Source organism: Populus alba, chromosome 5 (genome assembly GCF_005239225.2).
Source record: "Populus alba chromosome 5, ASM523922v2, whole genome shotgun sequence".
Taxonomy (NCBI): Eukaryota; Viridiplantae; Streptophyta; class Magnoliopsida; order Malpighiales; family Salicaceae; genus Populus; species Populus alba.
In genome coordinates, this window is record NC_133288.1 from 8,890,304 (window position 1) to 8,907,628 (window position 17,325).

The window sequence follows — 17,325 nt, forward strand, 5'->3', positions numbered from 1 at the left end:
TATAATTAAGTTATGTTTGGTTTATTTTGATTTGGTAATTTTTATGTTTTTACATTAATTTTGAGGTGTTTTGTGGGTTGTTAAGAGGGTTTTTTTTTTTTATTTTTTTATTTTTATGTTTGTATAGTTGTTTAAAGGTTTTTTTAAGGTAAAAATGAGTTGAATATTGGGTTAGGAACATGAAATCTAATTTTATAATAAAAGGAGGTGATTGAAAAAAAATCAATCAACAACATGTTGCTTACCACTATAAACGACAAGTTGACCTCCTTTCAAAAAAAAAAAAAATTCAAAAACAAATGACATATCATCCTATTTTGATTAAAAAAAAAAAACCCAGCTTAACCTATACAAGGATAAGCGCTTAATATACAAGGATATCCTCACTATCTTTTCTTAAGATAAAAAAAGTTGTGGTCTGGTGAGTAAGGATGGCTATAGGTATTCGTGATTTGAATTTCTTGGTATTCATATTTTTTTTATTATTTATCTGGTAAAAAAATTAGATATTTATAAATTATTTATTGGGTGTCGGGTATCTATATTGATATATATATATTATTTACTACTATTTATTACTAAAAAGATATTTAATATATATGTTTGAAGTATGTATATGTAAATTAAATGATAAAATGATAAGTATTATACATGTATGTTTTATGTCAATATAAACATATTATATTAAAAAAAGTCTAAATACTCTATAATTAAATTTATATGATATAAATATATATTCCTAGGTAGTCTCTCGGATGCATTTAACAATACTCCTACCATATTTATTATCTATTGAGTAAGATAACTATTTAAAAAATTATTTGCTATTTAGATCGATATTCATTAGGTTAAAGATTAATTGTGTGTTTGATATTGAGGTTGAACCTGTTTTTCATTAAGATTTGAATTTATTTTGCATCAAATTAATTATTTTTTATATTATTTTGATGTATTAATGTAAAAAATAAAAAATATTATTTTTAAATATATTTTTAAAAACAGCATCTCATCCCCTCCTAACTTCTAAGCTGAATGCACTAGCAACAGAGATTCGTAGTTAAATTTTATAATCTTGGACTGTTTTGGTTTTAAACTTTTCCGCCGCCCAAATTGAATTAAAAACCTTATATCTCTCCTTGAAAAAAATTCTGAAATAAATGAGACTTAAATACCATTTCAACACGGGATTCAATTCATTTTTTCTTTTCTTTTATTTTCTAAGGAACATAATAGATGAGATAGGGCCCACAACGAAGGGGGTGGGCCCAGCTAGTATTTATATGTACGTGGAATGGCACAGGGTATGCAGCAGGCAGTGGCGTTTGGCCGAAGACCCATAACCCGCCTCTGATTGGTCCATGAGAATGAGATATTTTTCTTCAGCCAAAATGGAATTAAAGGCATAATAAAAAGGAGAAGCTCTTAGAAAATAAAAACCTTGTTTAGTCGGTCCCCTTGTACCGTGTTGAGGCCATCACTATTGCCATTAACTTCCCCTTTTCTCCTTTCGCGGAAAATGAGTGCTCGAAATTTATAACCTGCCCGTCTCCTCTTGTAATTAGTTTTAAAATTTATTTTCGCTTGAAAAATATATTGTATTTTCATTTTTTTTTTGGTAAATTTTCGTAGATATACTCTTACATTAATCATGATCCGAGTATTTCTACCCAAATGGAGGAATATATCTTTTTTTCCTCTCCCAACCTAACTCATCTTCCATTTATGAAGTAATGTAGAATCTCTTGTGAACAAGATGAGTATAAATAAGTCTACATTTTTTTTTTTTAATAGTTCATACATAGTAACTCCATTCATGCATAATAATTCTTGAAATATCAATTTGGTCTACAGATGAATTTATTATGCTATCACAAGTCGTAAGAAAAAAGTTACTTGAAAATCCATCCCTTGGAGCATCGTGGCCAATTCCAAGAATCCACCATTGAAATTGAGCTGTTGACATATTTAACAAAAAAGAAAAGGGAAGGAAGATCTTTGTTTGAAAGAAAATAGGTGGAGAGAGAAAATTGTGACCAAAGAAAAATATGTCACAAGAAGCTTTAAATGGTAGTTGGTCGATGAGGGTTTCATTTCTTTCCATCTTTCTTCTTAAGAACTAAGCATTCTTGAAAACAAACCCCCACCTCCACCACCATCATCTCTACCACCACCTCTACCTTTATTTAAAACCCAAATCTGAACAGATCAAAACAAAAGCTATAAACACCCTTTAAAACAGGATATTCTCTCTCTCTTCTCTCTCTCTCTCTCTCTCTCTCTTTCTGGTATTTTGTGTCATTTAGAATCCTTAAAAATGGAGGTTTATCCATACCCGTCTCGTTTTTCCATGTCTTCCTTGTGTTCTTTTGGGAATTTTGTTGATAAGGTTAAAGAAGTTTGTAACTTCGTTGTTTCAGCTATTATTGGCAACATATTCTCTGCGATCTTCACCTTTTTCTTTGCATTAGGTTTGTTTATCTTCTTTCTCATTTGGTTTCTTGTTTTTTCCATGTAAATGAAAGTATTTTTTTTTTTCATTTCTTGATTGAATGACATGTGTTCTCTTTATCTGTTTCATGTTCTCTGATCTGGGTTTGTTGGGTTTTCGTTTTTGGGTTTCTGTCCAATCATTGATCCTTTGTTTCATTGTAAGTCTTAATTCAAGGAGTTGAGTTTACATAAGATTTTGCTGAAAAAGATTGGAGCTTTTATGTTAAAAACGATCCTGATATCATTGTTTTATCGGATTTCTACAGTGGGAAAAAGGTTTTGGCATATAGACAAAAGGGCCTTTTTGGTTCGTGTTCTTTGTAATCATTTTCATGCTGTAGATGATGTCTGATTTCTTAGAATTATTAAGGATGTAGTAAAAGACTTCATTTTTAAGAACTGTTTGGTAGTTTGGAAGTTTTTGTTGAAGGAATTGGCTTTTTTTTTTTTTGCAGTGGGCACTTTGTTAGGAGCCATGACTGGGGCATTGATAGGCCAAGAAACTGAAAGTGGGTTTGTTCGAGGGGCTGCAGTTGGAGCCATATCAGGAGCTGTTTTCTCAATTGAAGTATTCGAGTCATCTCTTGTTCTTTGGCAATCAGATGAATCTGGGATAGGCTGTGTCCTTTACTTGGTGAGCAATTTTAGCTTATCTCTACAAGCTCTTGAAGTGTTGGCAATGGCTATGAGTTGTTGAAAGTGAATATCGACTCGTGTTTGTCTTTGTTTAGCTGAGTGATTCGATTTCTGATTTTGAACCCAATTAATGTGAACTTTTAATGTGGTCAGATTGATGTTATCGCAAGCCTTCTTAGTGGACGACTTGTTCGTGAGCGCATTGGTCCTGCTATGTTAAGTGCAGTACAAAGTCAGGTAATTTGGGATCCAAGGCATTGTTGTTGATGGATTAGACAGCACTTTCCTTGCCCATTAAGCTTTGCTTTCGTCTTATTTACTAGTTGTTACTTGTTAGTTACTCTCTACTCACAAGCTGAATTCATTCCATAATACAATCAGATGGGTGCTGTGGAAACAAATTTTGAGGAGATCCCAAACATCTTTGACACTGGTGGTTCCAAGGGATTACCTGGAGATTCTCTTGAGAAGATCCCAAAGATCAAAATCACAAGCAATAACAATGTAGATGAATCAGGAGAGAAAGTCTCTTGTTCAGTTTGCCTTCAGGTTTTGTCATTTTTTCCATTTAACTATTTCCGGCATCCTTTTCCTTTCCCTTTCCCTTCTAGCTTGTAACTAGACGTGTGATTGATTGACGTTCTGGCTGTTTCATGCATCCACAGGACTTTCAACTGGGAGAGACGGTCAGAAGCTTGCCTCATTGTCATCACATGTTTCACCTACCTTGCATAGATAAGTGGCTACTTAGGCATGCATCCTGCCCTCTGTGTAGAAGGGATCTGTGATGTTTTTGTAAATTATGGGATGAGAAATGTTTATTTTGATGTGTATACAGGCATTACCATTCTTGGCTTCTGTCTTTTGTTTATTATCAGCAGATGATTTAGTTACTCTGTTGCTGTTCATTTGAGCATGCCATGCCATTGGCTGAATCCTTGTACTAGATCTAGTTATTTGTATAAAAGTTTTGATTCTTCTATCCTCCTCCAGTTTCCTTGTTATGCTGTAACTGTAAAACGTGGCTGTTTAAGGATGACAATCAAGCTATAGTGATAGACCAGCATAAGATCCCAGATTTAAGTAGGCTATCGAAACAGTATACAAAGTTTCTGAAAGGTTAAATCTTGATTAAGGTGGTGTTACTTTCTGGTATTAGAATTCTCCATATATAAAAAAAGGCTCGTAATCAACCCAGGTTGAACAAGATCCGTGTAATCTACAGTGATCTCATTACTGAACCATTGCTTCGCAAGCAATGGGATCTCATGGTAGCTAGTAGATTCTGTCAGTATCTATAATGCAAAGCACCATACTCTGCAACTCCGCGCAATCTGAAGGCTGAAAGATGGACCCAATCCATGCCCCACTCTACTCAGATGCCTATATACCAATAAATTCGTTGGTCTCGCCTCTTTAAAACAGAGCATTAATACGGTATAGCTACCGTTCATTATGAAGCAGCATAGACAAACTTACAATAAATTTTGCAAAGATAAGGGATGGTTAGATCTTTCAGCCTTCAATTTCCTCAAAAACACATGGATAGAATTGGAGGCCATCAAGTTCTGTGGTGGTTAGTGTTTGATTTCTTTTCGTACAATGGTCAGAAACTCGTAATCAACTAGCCATTCTAGCAAGAGGGTTTTCTTCTGTTAGAGAAACGAAGACAAGCTTCTAACTAAACCAAAGAGTCGGTGAAAAACTTGGAAAATGTCAATGGAGTTGGTCTATTCTTTCTCTACAATTGGCTCAACTCCGCAGCAGAATTAATTCCCTTAATAAAAAGCACGAAGTTGAGTGATCAAGCCTAAATTTTCAGCAGGGTTACTTTTCTGTGGTTATTCTGTGATGTAGCTGCACTTTCTATAGCAGATCCGTGTTCCCTGTTCTTGAGTAAATGCCAAGCATCCACCCCAATTGTGTGAGTATGAGCCAGGGGGTGGTTGAGAAAATTGAAGGTTTTTTTTTTTTCAAAATGTTTTTTTTAAGATATATATTAAAATAATATAAATTTTTATTTTTTTAAAATTTATTTTTGATATTAATATATTAAAAAAATAAAATAAAATAAAATTTAAAACAAAAAAAATTAAAAATAAACAAAACAATAGTTCAATCGGAATGCCAAACATTCACTAAGATTCATATAAAAAAAGAGTAGATTCTTGAAAAAATAATTTTATTGATTCATAAAAAAAAAATTGTTTTAAATTCTGTTTTAACATGGAGAATTCCTAGGTCACATAAAATCCTCAAAAAACAAAAGAGTAGATGGACTATTTGGTAGCTTATTTTTTACTACCAAAAGTCTAAATTACTTTAAAACATGTTAATAAAATATAAAGATAAAAACCCAAAAATTATACAATCATATATGCATAAAAGAAATTACAAAGATGATCCATTTACACACCCCCAGCTGATTCCACTCCAAATGACCTGAAATTTAATGCCTTGTGTTCCAAAAAGACGAGATTCAAATCAATGTCCCAAGAAATAAGTTGGGATTTTGTTGAAAAACTCACCACCTACCTCAATAACAAATCATCATTTTTTATATTATAATAACAGTCACTTTTTAAAATATATTTTTTAAAAAAATACATTAAAATAATATATATTTTTATTTTTTAAAATTTATTTTTAATATTAGTAAATAAAACGATCTCAAACATCATAAAAAAAAAGATGAATTCAAAGAAAAATAATTCAAGAACTCTTAAACAACTTCTCAAGAAACATCAAATGAGTACAATGAAAACAAGCTTTGTTGAACAAGGAAGATGAATTCAACTACGTAGTTATTAACCAAATATAAATAATCTATAGCAACTGTAAGTCCAATACCTTGTAGCTGAAATTCTTCTCTTGAATTTAACCACCCCCAGCTGAGCTGCCCTAGATTCTAATCTTGCAGCGATGGCATTGAACACGGGACAAGCCATGGAACCCAGCCTTAAGGTTAATTACCATTGGTTATTCGACCCTTTTAGGTGAGAATTAGGGCGAGACTCCAGCTGGTCGGTCCATGTAAATGCAGTGGAGGAGGCACCGGTTAGGCATATTGTAGCTGTGAATGACCAATTTGAATTATTATCAAGAAAGGCAGACCCCATGATGTGCAAACTAGATAGGTACTGGCTAGCCATTGAGCATTTTAGCCTCCAACATTTCTTAGGGGCAAAGCCAGAATATATCAAGCTCGAACTCAATCATAAGACTTTTTGTTTGATATGACCTCTAATCATCCGAGCCCTGTACAAGTTGTTGGGCAGTAATTTTTATTTTATTTTAATGTCAGAAGAATTATTGTAGATATTCTAGAGTTATTTAAAATTAATTACTTGAAGATTATATATTTTTTTAGTTTTGAATATTTATTTTAAGATTGGATTATTGTAAATTACAGGACATTAAATTCTCCGGTCTCTAACACTAATATATACGAACTACTATTTTTTAAATAAATTGCTATATATTTTAATGTTGTTTAATGTACTAATATGTACAAACAAAATCTTTTTTTAATTATTTGTATTTAGATATTTCTACACTGTTTTCAGGCATAAATTTTGTACCACAAATTTTGATCTTTTTTTTTTTTAGTTTAACGTGGGTGTCCGGGCCAGCTTGCGTGCACCTCGACTAATTCCATGGGCCCTGAAGTTAACGACCATGTAAGCCTCCAGTGGCCATCATATGAGCAACCTAGGGCTTCAACTTGAGACCACAGAGAAAACAAACCTCTTGGTCCTAAACTCTTACCATTGGGCCACCCCCAACCCACAAATTTTGATCTTTCTTTGTCTCACGGCACGTGATTCCTATGAAGCAACAAGGAATAGGAGCTTCTTGAATCTCAATCCTTTCTAAGAACAACTGCTTTCGGGACCTAAAAGCAGCATCTTCATGTGATCTTCTCACATGATAAAGTTTATTGATTGATTTAGGGGGAAAAAATACCTTCAATCAAGGCAAACCAAACAATGACAGGTCAAGGCTCACCATATATTGTTCTTCAAAATGCTTCAGTTATGAGGTGCTGTTTTAATGCTTGCCTCCTCAACTTTTTTTTAAAATAAAGAAGATGACACGAGGACACGCTCATGTCATTTTCATTGCCCTAGCCCTTTTCAGCTTCCTAGAACCATTAATTTCTTTTTTATTTTTTAATTATCAAACAATTATCTCAATCCAATAATTTAAAGTGTTAGTTAAAATTTTAAGATATAATTTGTATTATTCTCTAACGTATCTTTTTAAGTGAAAGTCTTTTGAGTGTAAAACTTGCATTGACCCACACTACCTTGTTGTTAGATAATAATATAAATCATATCCTGAAACTTTACTTAACAACTTAAGTTATTGGGTTGATATTGTTCTTTGACACTTGTGTTTAATTTTTATCAAATAAATTGATGGTGAGATTCGAACTCGTAATCGCTTGATCATCAAGACTATAATATTATATCAAAAAATCAATTCAACATATATATATATATTATATATATATATATATATATATATATATATATATATATATTCGTTCTCAAACACAATTCATACTCTAAGAATAACGAAGCAGACAAGCAACAATCAATGGGAAAACATATAAAGAATGCCGCAATAAAAATATTCATCCATCACCGTGATGGATCATTTTTAAAGGCATAAAAGCTTTGGCAAGGACACGTATTTACTTCAGTGTAATCTTTTACGCAAAGAAACAACCTATTAGAAACCGATAACACGCAAGAAACAAAAAAAAACAAATAAAAAATTCCAGCCGTGTGGACGAGGTCTAAAGGGGTTGGAAACCAGGAGAGAGGACCAAGGCGACAAAATCAGCTGTTCTAGGCATCAGAGAAACCACTCAATTACTCTTACCATTACTTGACCGGCACACAATATTTCAGTCATCATAAAATACTCCTCTGCTAGCCCTTCTTACTGGTCAATGCAATGGCCAATCAAACGTTGTTTTCTACAGCCAATAAGGAACGGGATTTCCTTGTATGATCAATTACTTGTTCTATAAGCTAAACCAGACAAGCACCGATTATAAGATGAGCTAGCAGTGCCACCTCATGATAGCGAGCTACACTTTGTTTTACTGGGGAAGTCAGGGGATGAAGTACTAATGTACTTGCAAAAGTCCACATTAGTACATGGCTGTTATCAAAGTGGGAGTCAGTAATTTTTCATACATACTATTAAATAAATATATAAATATTTATTAAAATTACTTATTAACTTATTTATATGAATTTTTGAAGTTAATACTAAAATTTTAATTCAAAATACACTATTTAAAATATTAAAAAAATAAATTTGAAAGTATATAAAATTAAAGTGATAGTAAAAATAAACTCACTATTAAAGTTACATTCTTTAATGCTTTGTAGAATATAATTTATCCATTATCGAATCTGAAACGATATTATAACAACCATTCAACCGGGATAAAATAACAATTTCATGTCAATTGAAAAACAAAGTAATTAATTTTTTTCCTCTCTCAATTCCTCCTTCATTCTCTTGATTCTTCTTAGATTAGTGTTTTATAAGTTGGACTTTGTAAGTTTACAAAGTTATCCTCTCACTTTTTTTTTTTTTTAATGTTTTTTCCCATACTTTTCTCTCTTTCTCTCTCACCTTTTCTTTTATTTCTTTTTCTATTTTGCTTCTACCTAGTCGGCAACATATAAAAATGAAGGAAATAACTGATTTGTTTTATTTTTAATGGCAAATAACCAATTTTACCCTTAATGAGTCATTTTGCTTTTATTTGATAGTCTTTTTTTTTTTGTTAGCACTACCAAACTCTGTTCATCTAAAATTTTAACCAGATTTTATTTAATATATTTTAAGATTCCTTCGTAAAATTTCAGTTCAATCTGATGGTCGGATTGAAAATTAAGTCGAATAACATAAAACTGGTCAAATTGTGATTTTTCATCAAATTTCTAAAATTTTTCCAAAAATTTTTGAAATTTTAACTTAAGCTAAAGCATCATATTAAAAGGCTTCCACGTAAATTTTCAGAAATTTTTAATAACTCAATTAAGAATTACAAATTTATTTTTATATAAAATTAGTAAAAAAATATTGATAAAATCTTGATCTTAGGTGTAGTCCCACCAAGCCTTTAACGTGCCTCCACCCTTGACTGTTATGCATCCTTTGATTCAAAACTATTCTTAAAAACTAAAACTAAAACTAAAACTAAAAGAGTTTCTCTCCATGATCATGTCATGAATGTTTCAAGGATGAAAACATTACTCAGCTGTTAGGATGAGATGGTCGTTAATTTTTAAATTTATGAGATTAGTCGAGATGCACGCAAATTGATTTGGACAGTATCTATGTTAAAGAAAAAAAAAACATTTTATCATTAAGGTAAAACTAGCAATTGTCTAACCCATTTAATAATTAAGTGCATAGACCCGAACAACAAGAAGAGACAACATACAATCTTCTCAAAATTCAATGACAAAATCATAACATATATACAAGCTTAATGCTAATTACCTGGTCAATTATATCGATCATCTAGATTCCTATCAAGATGTTGAATCAGTATCTATCTATTATCCTCCCGTGAATATCAAAATTAATTGAATATTATATTCTGCAGAGAATATTTTTCATCAGGTAGTCCTAGAGACGACGTAAAACCGCGTGCTAGCATCACTAAACATTAACTAACGATCCAGGAATCATGCAGATAACAAGCACGCAACAAAACAATGCTGTGATACAGTGAAAGGGAATCATGTTAATGCTTGTATTAATACATTTTGAGCCTTAATTAAGCTTGGAGTTACCATTTCTAATTTTGTTCATAGCGAATGATCACACACAAAAACTCATTTATTACGTACAGGTCCTCAAGTTTGCATGGATTATATGCCGTTCGAAGAGAAGACTTAGTCGTTGAATTATGTCTATGGAGAGTGACTCTATAAGATACATACTTGCTTTGTAAATATTGGTCTGCTGGCAATGGTTCAATTTTTGTGACTAAAAACTGCATCCTTTCCGACAGGGATCTTCCCTCTTCATCTATACTCTCTTTCTCTTCTCTAATCTATCACATTTTAGGGTAATGATGTGTCAAGACTAAAGAAAATGCAAGTAGTGCATCTAAAGCTATCCTAGCTAGCTAGTTTTACAAGGCAAAATTTCTATGCATTCAAGTTAAGATGGCAGCGAAGAGCTACTATTATTTGGCAACCCAACCAACATCATTTCCAAATTCACCAACACCGCTAATTCATGAGACCAGAATTGCTAATAATAATCGAAGGCATGATGAACATATATGGGGAGCACTAATTATTGGGATTGTAACAGTATCAGTTGTTACTTCACTCTGTTTGTTTTTCAGGAGAAGACTCTTTCCAATTTTTGGGCAAAGATACTGGTTACATAAAGGTTAGTGTAAGACAACATTTGCCTTCTATGATCAATGTGAACCTTTTGTTTTGTGAACTGATCAGTTGTGTGGTTGTGGAGGATTAGGAAGTTTGAAAGCTGGGACATTATCATTGAGGCGATTTCAGTTGGAGGAGTTAGAGAGGGCTACGAAGAACTTCAGTGATGATAGCTTGTTGGGGTCTGGTGCATTTGCGAATGTCTACAAAGGGACTTTTGAATTGGAGGGTACTGCTCTAGCGATCAAGAGAGACCATTCTGGATCATTCCAGAGCACCGAAGAATTTAGAAATGGTAAGCCTGATCAACCTATGGAAGCATGTACAAGCTTAAAAGTTTGTGAGGCTCATGAGTTTGAGTGGCTGATCTATCCTTGTGTGTATTCTTTTTTCGAAACAGAAGTGAATCTGCTTTCCAAAGTAAAGCACAGAAACCTTGTTGGCTTGGTCGGATTTTGTGAAAAAACTGGTATTGAAATGTTGCGTATTGAGTCGTTTTCTTTGTTTTCTGTGCATGTACTAAACGTGTATATGCTTAACGCTGTCTCGAACAGGAGCAAAAAGAACACAAATGTTGGTTTATGAGTATGTACCAAATGGTTCTTTGCTTGATTACATTACCGGTAAGCTTCAACTTCTTGCTTGTAATTTCTGCTTAGCTTTCTTAAATATGTGACGTTTTGTTCCTCATCTGCATGATTTCCTTGCAGGAAAAGGAGGGAGAAGCTTAACTTGGAGGCAAAGAGTAAACATAGCCATTGGAGCAGCTAAGGGTACATGTCCTCTTTATTACTGTCTCTAGAAAATAATAAAACTGAATAGAGTACTAACTCTTTATCATGACGTTACTGAAAAATTGCAGGCATAGCTCATTTGCATGATGGGATCAAGCCTAGCATAATCCACCGTGATATAAAACCAAGTAACATTCTAGTAGGAGATGGTTTTGAAGCAAAAGTTTCAGATTTTGGGCTAGTGAAGATGGGACCTATCGGGGATCAATCTCATGTCAGTAGCCAGATCAAAGGAACTCCTGGATACCTTGATCCTGCCTATTTTTCAAGCTGTCATTTAAGTCCTTTCAGTGATGTATACAGCTTTGGAGTCATACTCTTGCAGCTTGTCACTGCCCGGCCTGCAGTTGATTTAACAAGAAATCCATCAAACTACAATATAATTGAATGGGTATGCATAACTAGATATAGAACTCAACAAGATGCAGATCATCATTTTAGCAATGGTTTTAATATTTTTTCTTCATAGTTGAAAATGAGATGATGTATATATGTTTGCTAAAATGCAGGCAAGGCCTAGCTTAGACAGTGGCAGGGTTGAAGAAATTTTAGATTCTAATCTTCTAACAGATTCCTGCGACATGGAAATGATGCTAAAGATGGGAGAACTTGGTCTGAGATGTTTAGTGAAAAATCCTAAAGACCGGCCTACGATGACCCGGGTGTGGCAAGAGCTAGAAGAGGCCTTGTACTTAGCTGATAACTTCGTCGACAAAGAACCTTCAAACGATTATTGGAGATCATCAAGCAGTTCTCGTAGATCAATGGATCGTGGACCTCGAAGATCATATGAAAATTCCCAGAGTTTTGTCAGCATAGATGGTGTTGGATTTCAAAGGTTTCACGTTGAGATGGATAGCATCTTTTTTCACAGCACAAGCATGAAGTGTTTAGAGGCTGCTAGTGTCAGCATTGACATTGATAAGAACAATTTGAGAGGAATAAGTGAAGAGACAAGCAAAGAAGAGACCAGTTGAACATGTAATTGGTCGTGCTTGAGCTTTAGCAACGCAACTTTCTGTTCATGCCAGTGATACCACCTTCACTGGAAGGGTTGGGGAGTGGTTTTGGCACATTGTTAATATCCCTTCTTATATATTTGTCCTGAGATATTTGATTTGTGCTGTTCATCAAAATTAGGCAGAGAGGTTTGTAGTCTGCTTAATCTCTTTGACTTTATCTGGTACTGGAATTTCCTTTTAGATTTTCCCAAAAATGACAAAGTAGATCTCTTGCACTCGAGCAACCATGGGATGTCCTAGAAGAGGACTGGAAGAATAGCTTAATGTTGCATCACTTCTAGCATTTCCTTAAATTGCCTCATGCTATCAGAGATGTTTTTTTATTGTTAGCCACATTTCCTCCACGATTTTAGTGGGAAATCTATTGAATATAGACCAGATTGCTTTGGCTTTTGCTTCCAAGAAGAATATTGTATTGCTGACAGTAAATAATACAGAGATCAGTATTCTATATATATATACAAAGCCTGCGTAATCTATTCTTAACAAGAGAAGCTAAAATCAAGGATATATTGCCTAACGTTACAGAATTGACAAAGCAAAGTTAACATACACAGACAATTTTCCTTTTATTTCCTAGCTGTTACACGCTACATGCTTGATTGTTAGCAGATTTGTGATTTATGGAATATGCAGCATGATTCAAGGAATCATCCTTTATAAAATCCTTGTAGGTTTCCTTAAAGAGAGTTGAGTAAAATTAGATAAAGAAATCTTTAAAGGTTTGCGCAACATAAATATGGGAGGAAAAATCATATTTATGTAAGATGAATGGTAAAGTTTGCTTTTTTAAATATTTTTTATTTGAAAATATATTAAAATAATATTTTTTTATTTTTAAAATTTATTTTTAATATAGGCATATCAAAATAGTTCATAAACAAAAAAATATATATTTAAAACTAAAAAATTAAAAAAATTTCAAAAACATAATTGAAATACCAAACATGACTTAAAACAACTAGCTGTCTACAAGAATATGATACAGCTATTTAAGAACCACACTATGCAATTCCTTTTTTGAGAAACAAAGGATTGGAAAAGCCTGCAAGATTCTCAGAACACTCCAGTAGTTCTATTTTCACCTATTATGCCTTGCAACTTGGAGCCTGGGATCCCATCTCTTCCTTATAAGATATGTTACTATCATTATTCTCTTCTGCTTTTGCATTTTTCATGTACGTAACGAGTTCAGAATACATCTTTACTGTTGCCTTCGAAAACTCAGCCAAGGACTCAAAAACTGAAGAAAATCCTCTCTGAAATCCATTTATGGTGATCCCATGTGTCTCTTGCATGCTAGCAAGGTGCTTTCCCTGCTCTTCATCTAGTCTCTTCCTGAACATTTCCAATTGATTTTGCCTTTCAGCTATGTATTCTATGGAGTTACGCGCCGTCAATTTAGATTCCTGCTCAGAAATCGTGGATTCAAGAATCCTCCTCTCTGCTCTCTGGAATGCCAGAGTCCTCCTGTCAAGTTCTTTGGCCAATCCATCAACTTTCCTCTTTTGTTGTTGTTCTTCTCCTTGCTGATTCCATAGGGCATGGATATCCTTTCCAAAGCTCTTCATGGCACAAGTAACAGTTTTACGTGGCAACTTATCTAGGCATGCTAACCAATCATGACAGGTTACTAGCAACGGTGGCCAATTTATTCTGTAAGGACGGACTAAAGAGCTGCCACTGGAGCAGAATTCTACCTTTGGAGAAACAAACTGGGATAGCCAACCACTAAGAGCTTCAATGTATGCCTTCTGTGTAGATACATAAGCAGTGAAAGAGGAATGCCAATTGTCAAGTTCTGCCTCAAGTTGAAGAGTAGCGAGACGATGAGAGTCATTGGAGAACTTCCCATTTGCTGGAGAGTTGAAATATTTCACTTCAAGCATTACTCGATTTTGGGTTTCATGGGATTCCAACATCATCTTCCAGTTCCTCATTAGGCTGCACAAGTGGAAGTTTGGATGTCATTACACAACTAATTTGAAACATCCTCTTCTTATGTCCTTCAAAAAAGATCTACTTACCCATGTAGCAGTTCGACGAGTTGTGGCTCCAACTCTTCATCTCTCAATTTCTGGATTCTGTCAGAGATTGATTCCACACTTCGCAGCGCAACTGAGATCCGACTATGCAGGTCATTTGCTTCAGCACATGATTTATCTATCACGTGGAGGCCCTCTTCAGAAGTACCCTGATTTCTCAAACGAGAGCATTTTCGTACATAGAGTTTCCTGGTCTGCTCTCCAGCCTGAGCATGTTAAAGGAACTATATTAATGTTAATTGAGTCACATCAAAGCAACAAACATATGCCTGCAGCATTATAGAACTGATACTTCATTGCAATATATATCAGTGGATAAGGTATTGGTATAAGAAAGCCATATGCCCTTCTAATAAATTTACAAAGACAGCGAACAGGCAACTTGGATTTCAGAGTTGAACATGACCAATGGGATTTGTAATTAACCTTCACTTCCTCATAAAGTTTCTTCTCCCAAGCATATAATCGTCCAAGGGTCAAGGAGTGGCTCCCTGCATCCATCCCATAGTCATCAAATAGATCACTCTTGAGTTCTGTCCACATGGAAGAACTGACAGAGCTAGATGAAAGGAGACTTTTAGAAGAGGAGGACCGAGATGAGAGGGAACGGCTCCAGGTAATTGATCGGGCAAGCTTATTTGAGCTCTCTGCAACCAGAAGATATGAATGAACTGACAAGGTAATTGCCTAGCTGGAATTTAAGGAATGTGCAACAGTCAAAGAGGAATTTTGCCTTCTTGTAATTAAATTAAGAATTTGACACAAATTTTAGGAACAATAACTAAGCAGAATCTGTGCCATTGAAGCAAAGTAACAAGGACGATTATAACAATTTTGAAAACCTAGTTAAAAGTTGAGAGAAACTATAGACGTGTTTACTAGTTAATTCCTTACTCCAAGTATATGATCACAGCCATACCCAAGTATAGACATAAATTGCAATCAATTAAAAACAGAACATCAACAAGCAGAAGAACAAAAGCCTACCTTTGATTTCATCCAAACCAGATAGAAATTGAACCCTATTGGCCTCCAGCATCCTTGAAATTTCCATACCAGAATCATAAGCCTTAACAAAATGGTCCTCAATATCCTTCAATGCTTCCAGCAATTCCCTCCCCTTGGTTGGTGTATCAATCACTCTCAAACCCTTGCTCTCTCCTAATTCAACATTAGCACTATCCCCACTTTTCACATCACTAACCCTACTCTCTTTGCATCCCACATCACCAATTTTCATATCCACTTGTTCAGTCTCACTCTTTACTCTCTCATTTACTTCTTCTAGCTCAGGAATCCCCTCCTTCTCTCTCACAGCCCTGAAATCCTCATCAGAGCTTTGACAAAACCCATTTGCCACTTCAGTCCTCACTTCATCAAAAGGGTTAAAAAAATCCCACCCAAATCCCCTCTCTGATGGTGGCATTAATGGACTCGCCTCATCATAAAAATGATCACAAACTCCTTCCCTATCTTCATTGCCATAAAAATGTGAGCAAACCCCTCCTCCATCTTCACTGTCACTTTCTTCTTCAAAATCCTCACTATCACTACATTCTTGAACTACTTGTTTTTGAGTCTCTAACTTGGGAGACACTAAAGAAACTTTAGAAACCGAGTCTTGACATGAAATAGTCGCATGCGTGGCTTCAGTTGGCCTTTGTTGATGAAAGTTGGAATTGCAAATAAGGGTCTCTTTAGGGTCATTAGTAGAAGAAGTAGAAGGGAAGGTAATAAGGAAAGGAGAATTTGAAGATGAATGTCTAGCAACAAACAACCTTAACGCCATTGCTACTCCATAAAGAGACTGGTTATATTTACATTGAGCTTCTGCAAAAGCATACCTTCTCTCTACAGCGAACTTAAGTAGTCTTTTTCTTTCTCTACACAGCGAGACAACATTGTCTTCTTCATCTTGCTTTGACACTGCACACCCCATTTGACGCCGACAATGTACTGTCTTGTAACAAAAAAAAAAGAAGAAGAAGAAAGAAACAACCTTGTTTAGTGAAAGAAACTAGAGATAGATTTCCCTTGGAGGTGCAATAAACGGTGGATGATGTTTAGGAAAGGGAGGGGTGTTTGAGACTTGTTTTTTATAAATAGTTTTTTTCTTTAAAATTATTAATATGTATTTTTTTTTTTAACTTTTGTTATTTTTAACATCACCATTGTATATCTATCAAGAAGTCTAAAAGACACGGGCTTAATAATTTTTTAAGACTAAGAACACTTTAACAAAAAACAATCAAACACTCGCGTACGTAGTGTTGGAAAAGTGAAAGAGAATCACACAAGCAGATAGTAACTGATAAAAGCACAATGCAAGGGGTTTGGATTTTAGTAGAAGAAAAGAGAAACAGCTGGGCCAAAGTCGGAGCAAGAGACAAATAGCTAACCAAAGACCTTATTCACACCAAACCAGTGCATGTTCCATGGAAAATAATGTTGAATTCTGTACTATCCAAACAGAGAAAAATGGCATTGGCATAGCACCGACGATGTCGAGATCTTAAAAGCTCTCTGTTTGCAAGATGGGCTGAAAAGTGAATAGCACTAAACCCCCCCACTTACTCCATTGCCATACATGGAGAGATTTTGCTAGATTTATGCTGATATTTTTCGCTGGTGTCTTGTTGCCCTAGGCCCATTGAGCGAGTGACTGAGAAGAAAGAAAGATTCGAAGGGTCAAAAGCAATTCTCGCTTTGTTTTTTTGTGTTGTCACAAAAACAAATCGTGTCAACTTTTCTCTTCAGGATAATGTGAAAACCACTGCTTGACTAATGTTTACCAGTGGCCCAATCAATTACGTGGTGTTTGAAAACGCCTTTGGAAAAATGTACCGAAAAAATTTTTTTTTTTATTTTAAAATTATTTTAATATATTGATATTAAAAAT

General features: G+C 34.4%; 3 protein-coding genes across 3 annotated transcripts; 2 read left to right on the plus strand and 1 right to left on the minus strand.

The window, feature by feature from the left end:
- Positions 1-1,989: 1,989 nt before the first annotated feature.
- LOC118029899 (NEP1-interacting protein-like 1) lies at positions 1,990-4,108 on the plus strand. Its single transcript, XM_035033867.2, has 5 exons — positions 1,990-2,468; positions 2,946-3,124; positions 3,280-3,363; positions 3,508-3,675; positions 3,792-4,108. Exons 1-5 carry the CDS (start codon positions 2,315-2,317, stop codon positions 3,912-3,914), a joined length of 708 nt encoding a protein of 235 aa, XP_034889758.1. The 5' UTR covers positions 1,990-2,314; the 3' UTR covers positions 3,915-4,108.
- A 5,926-nt stretch (positions 4,109-10,034) lies between these two features.
- On the plus strand, positions 10,035-12,336 carry LOC118029897 (probable serine/threonine-protein kinase PBL28). The gene is made up of 7 exons (XM_073409395.1): positions 10,035-10,566; positions 10,654-10,860; positions 10,966-11,034; positions 11,120-11,188; positions 11,276-11,338; positions 11,428-11,750; positions 11,869-12,336. Exons 1-7 carry the CDS (start codon positions 10,335-10,337, stop codon positions 12,334-12,336), a joined length of 1,431 nt encoding a protein of 476 aa, XP_073265496.1. The 5' UTR covers positions 10,035-10,334.
- A 978-nt stretch (positions 12,337-13,314) lies between these two features.
- On the minus strand, positions 13,315-17,075 carry LOC118029896 (protein ALTERED PHOSPHATE STARVATION RESPONSE 1). The gene is made up of 4 exons (XM_035033864.2): positions 15,414-17,075; positions 14,853-15,073; positions 14,409-14,632; positions 13,315-14,325 (listed from the first exon to the last, which is right to left on the minus strand). The coding sequence occupies exons 1-4, from the start codon at positions 16,363-16,365 to the stop codon at positions 13,470-13,472; spliced, it is 2,253 nt and encodes a 750-aa protein (XP_034889755.1). The 5' UTR covers positions 16,366-17,075; the 3' UTR covers positions 13,315-13,469.
- Between the last annotated feature and the right edge of the window lie 250 nt (positions 17,076-17,325).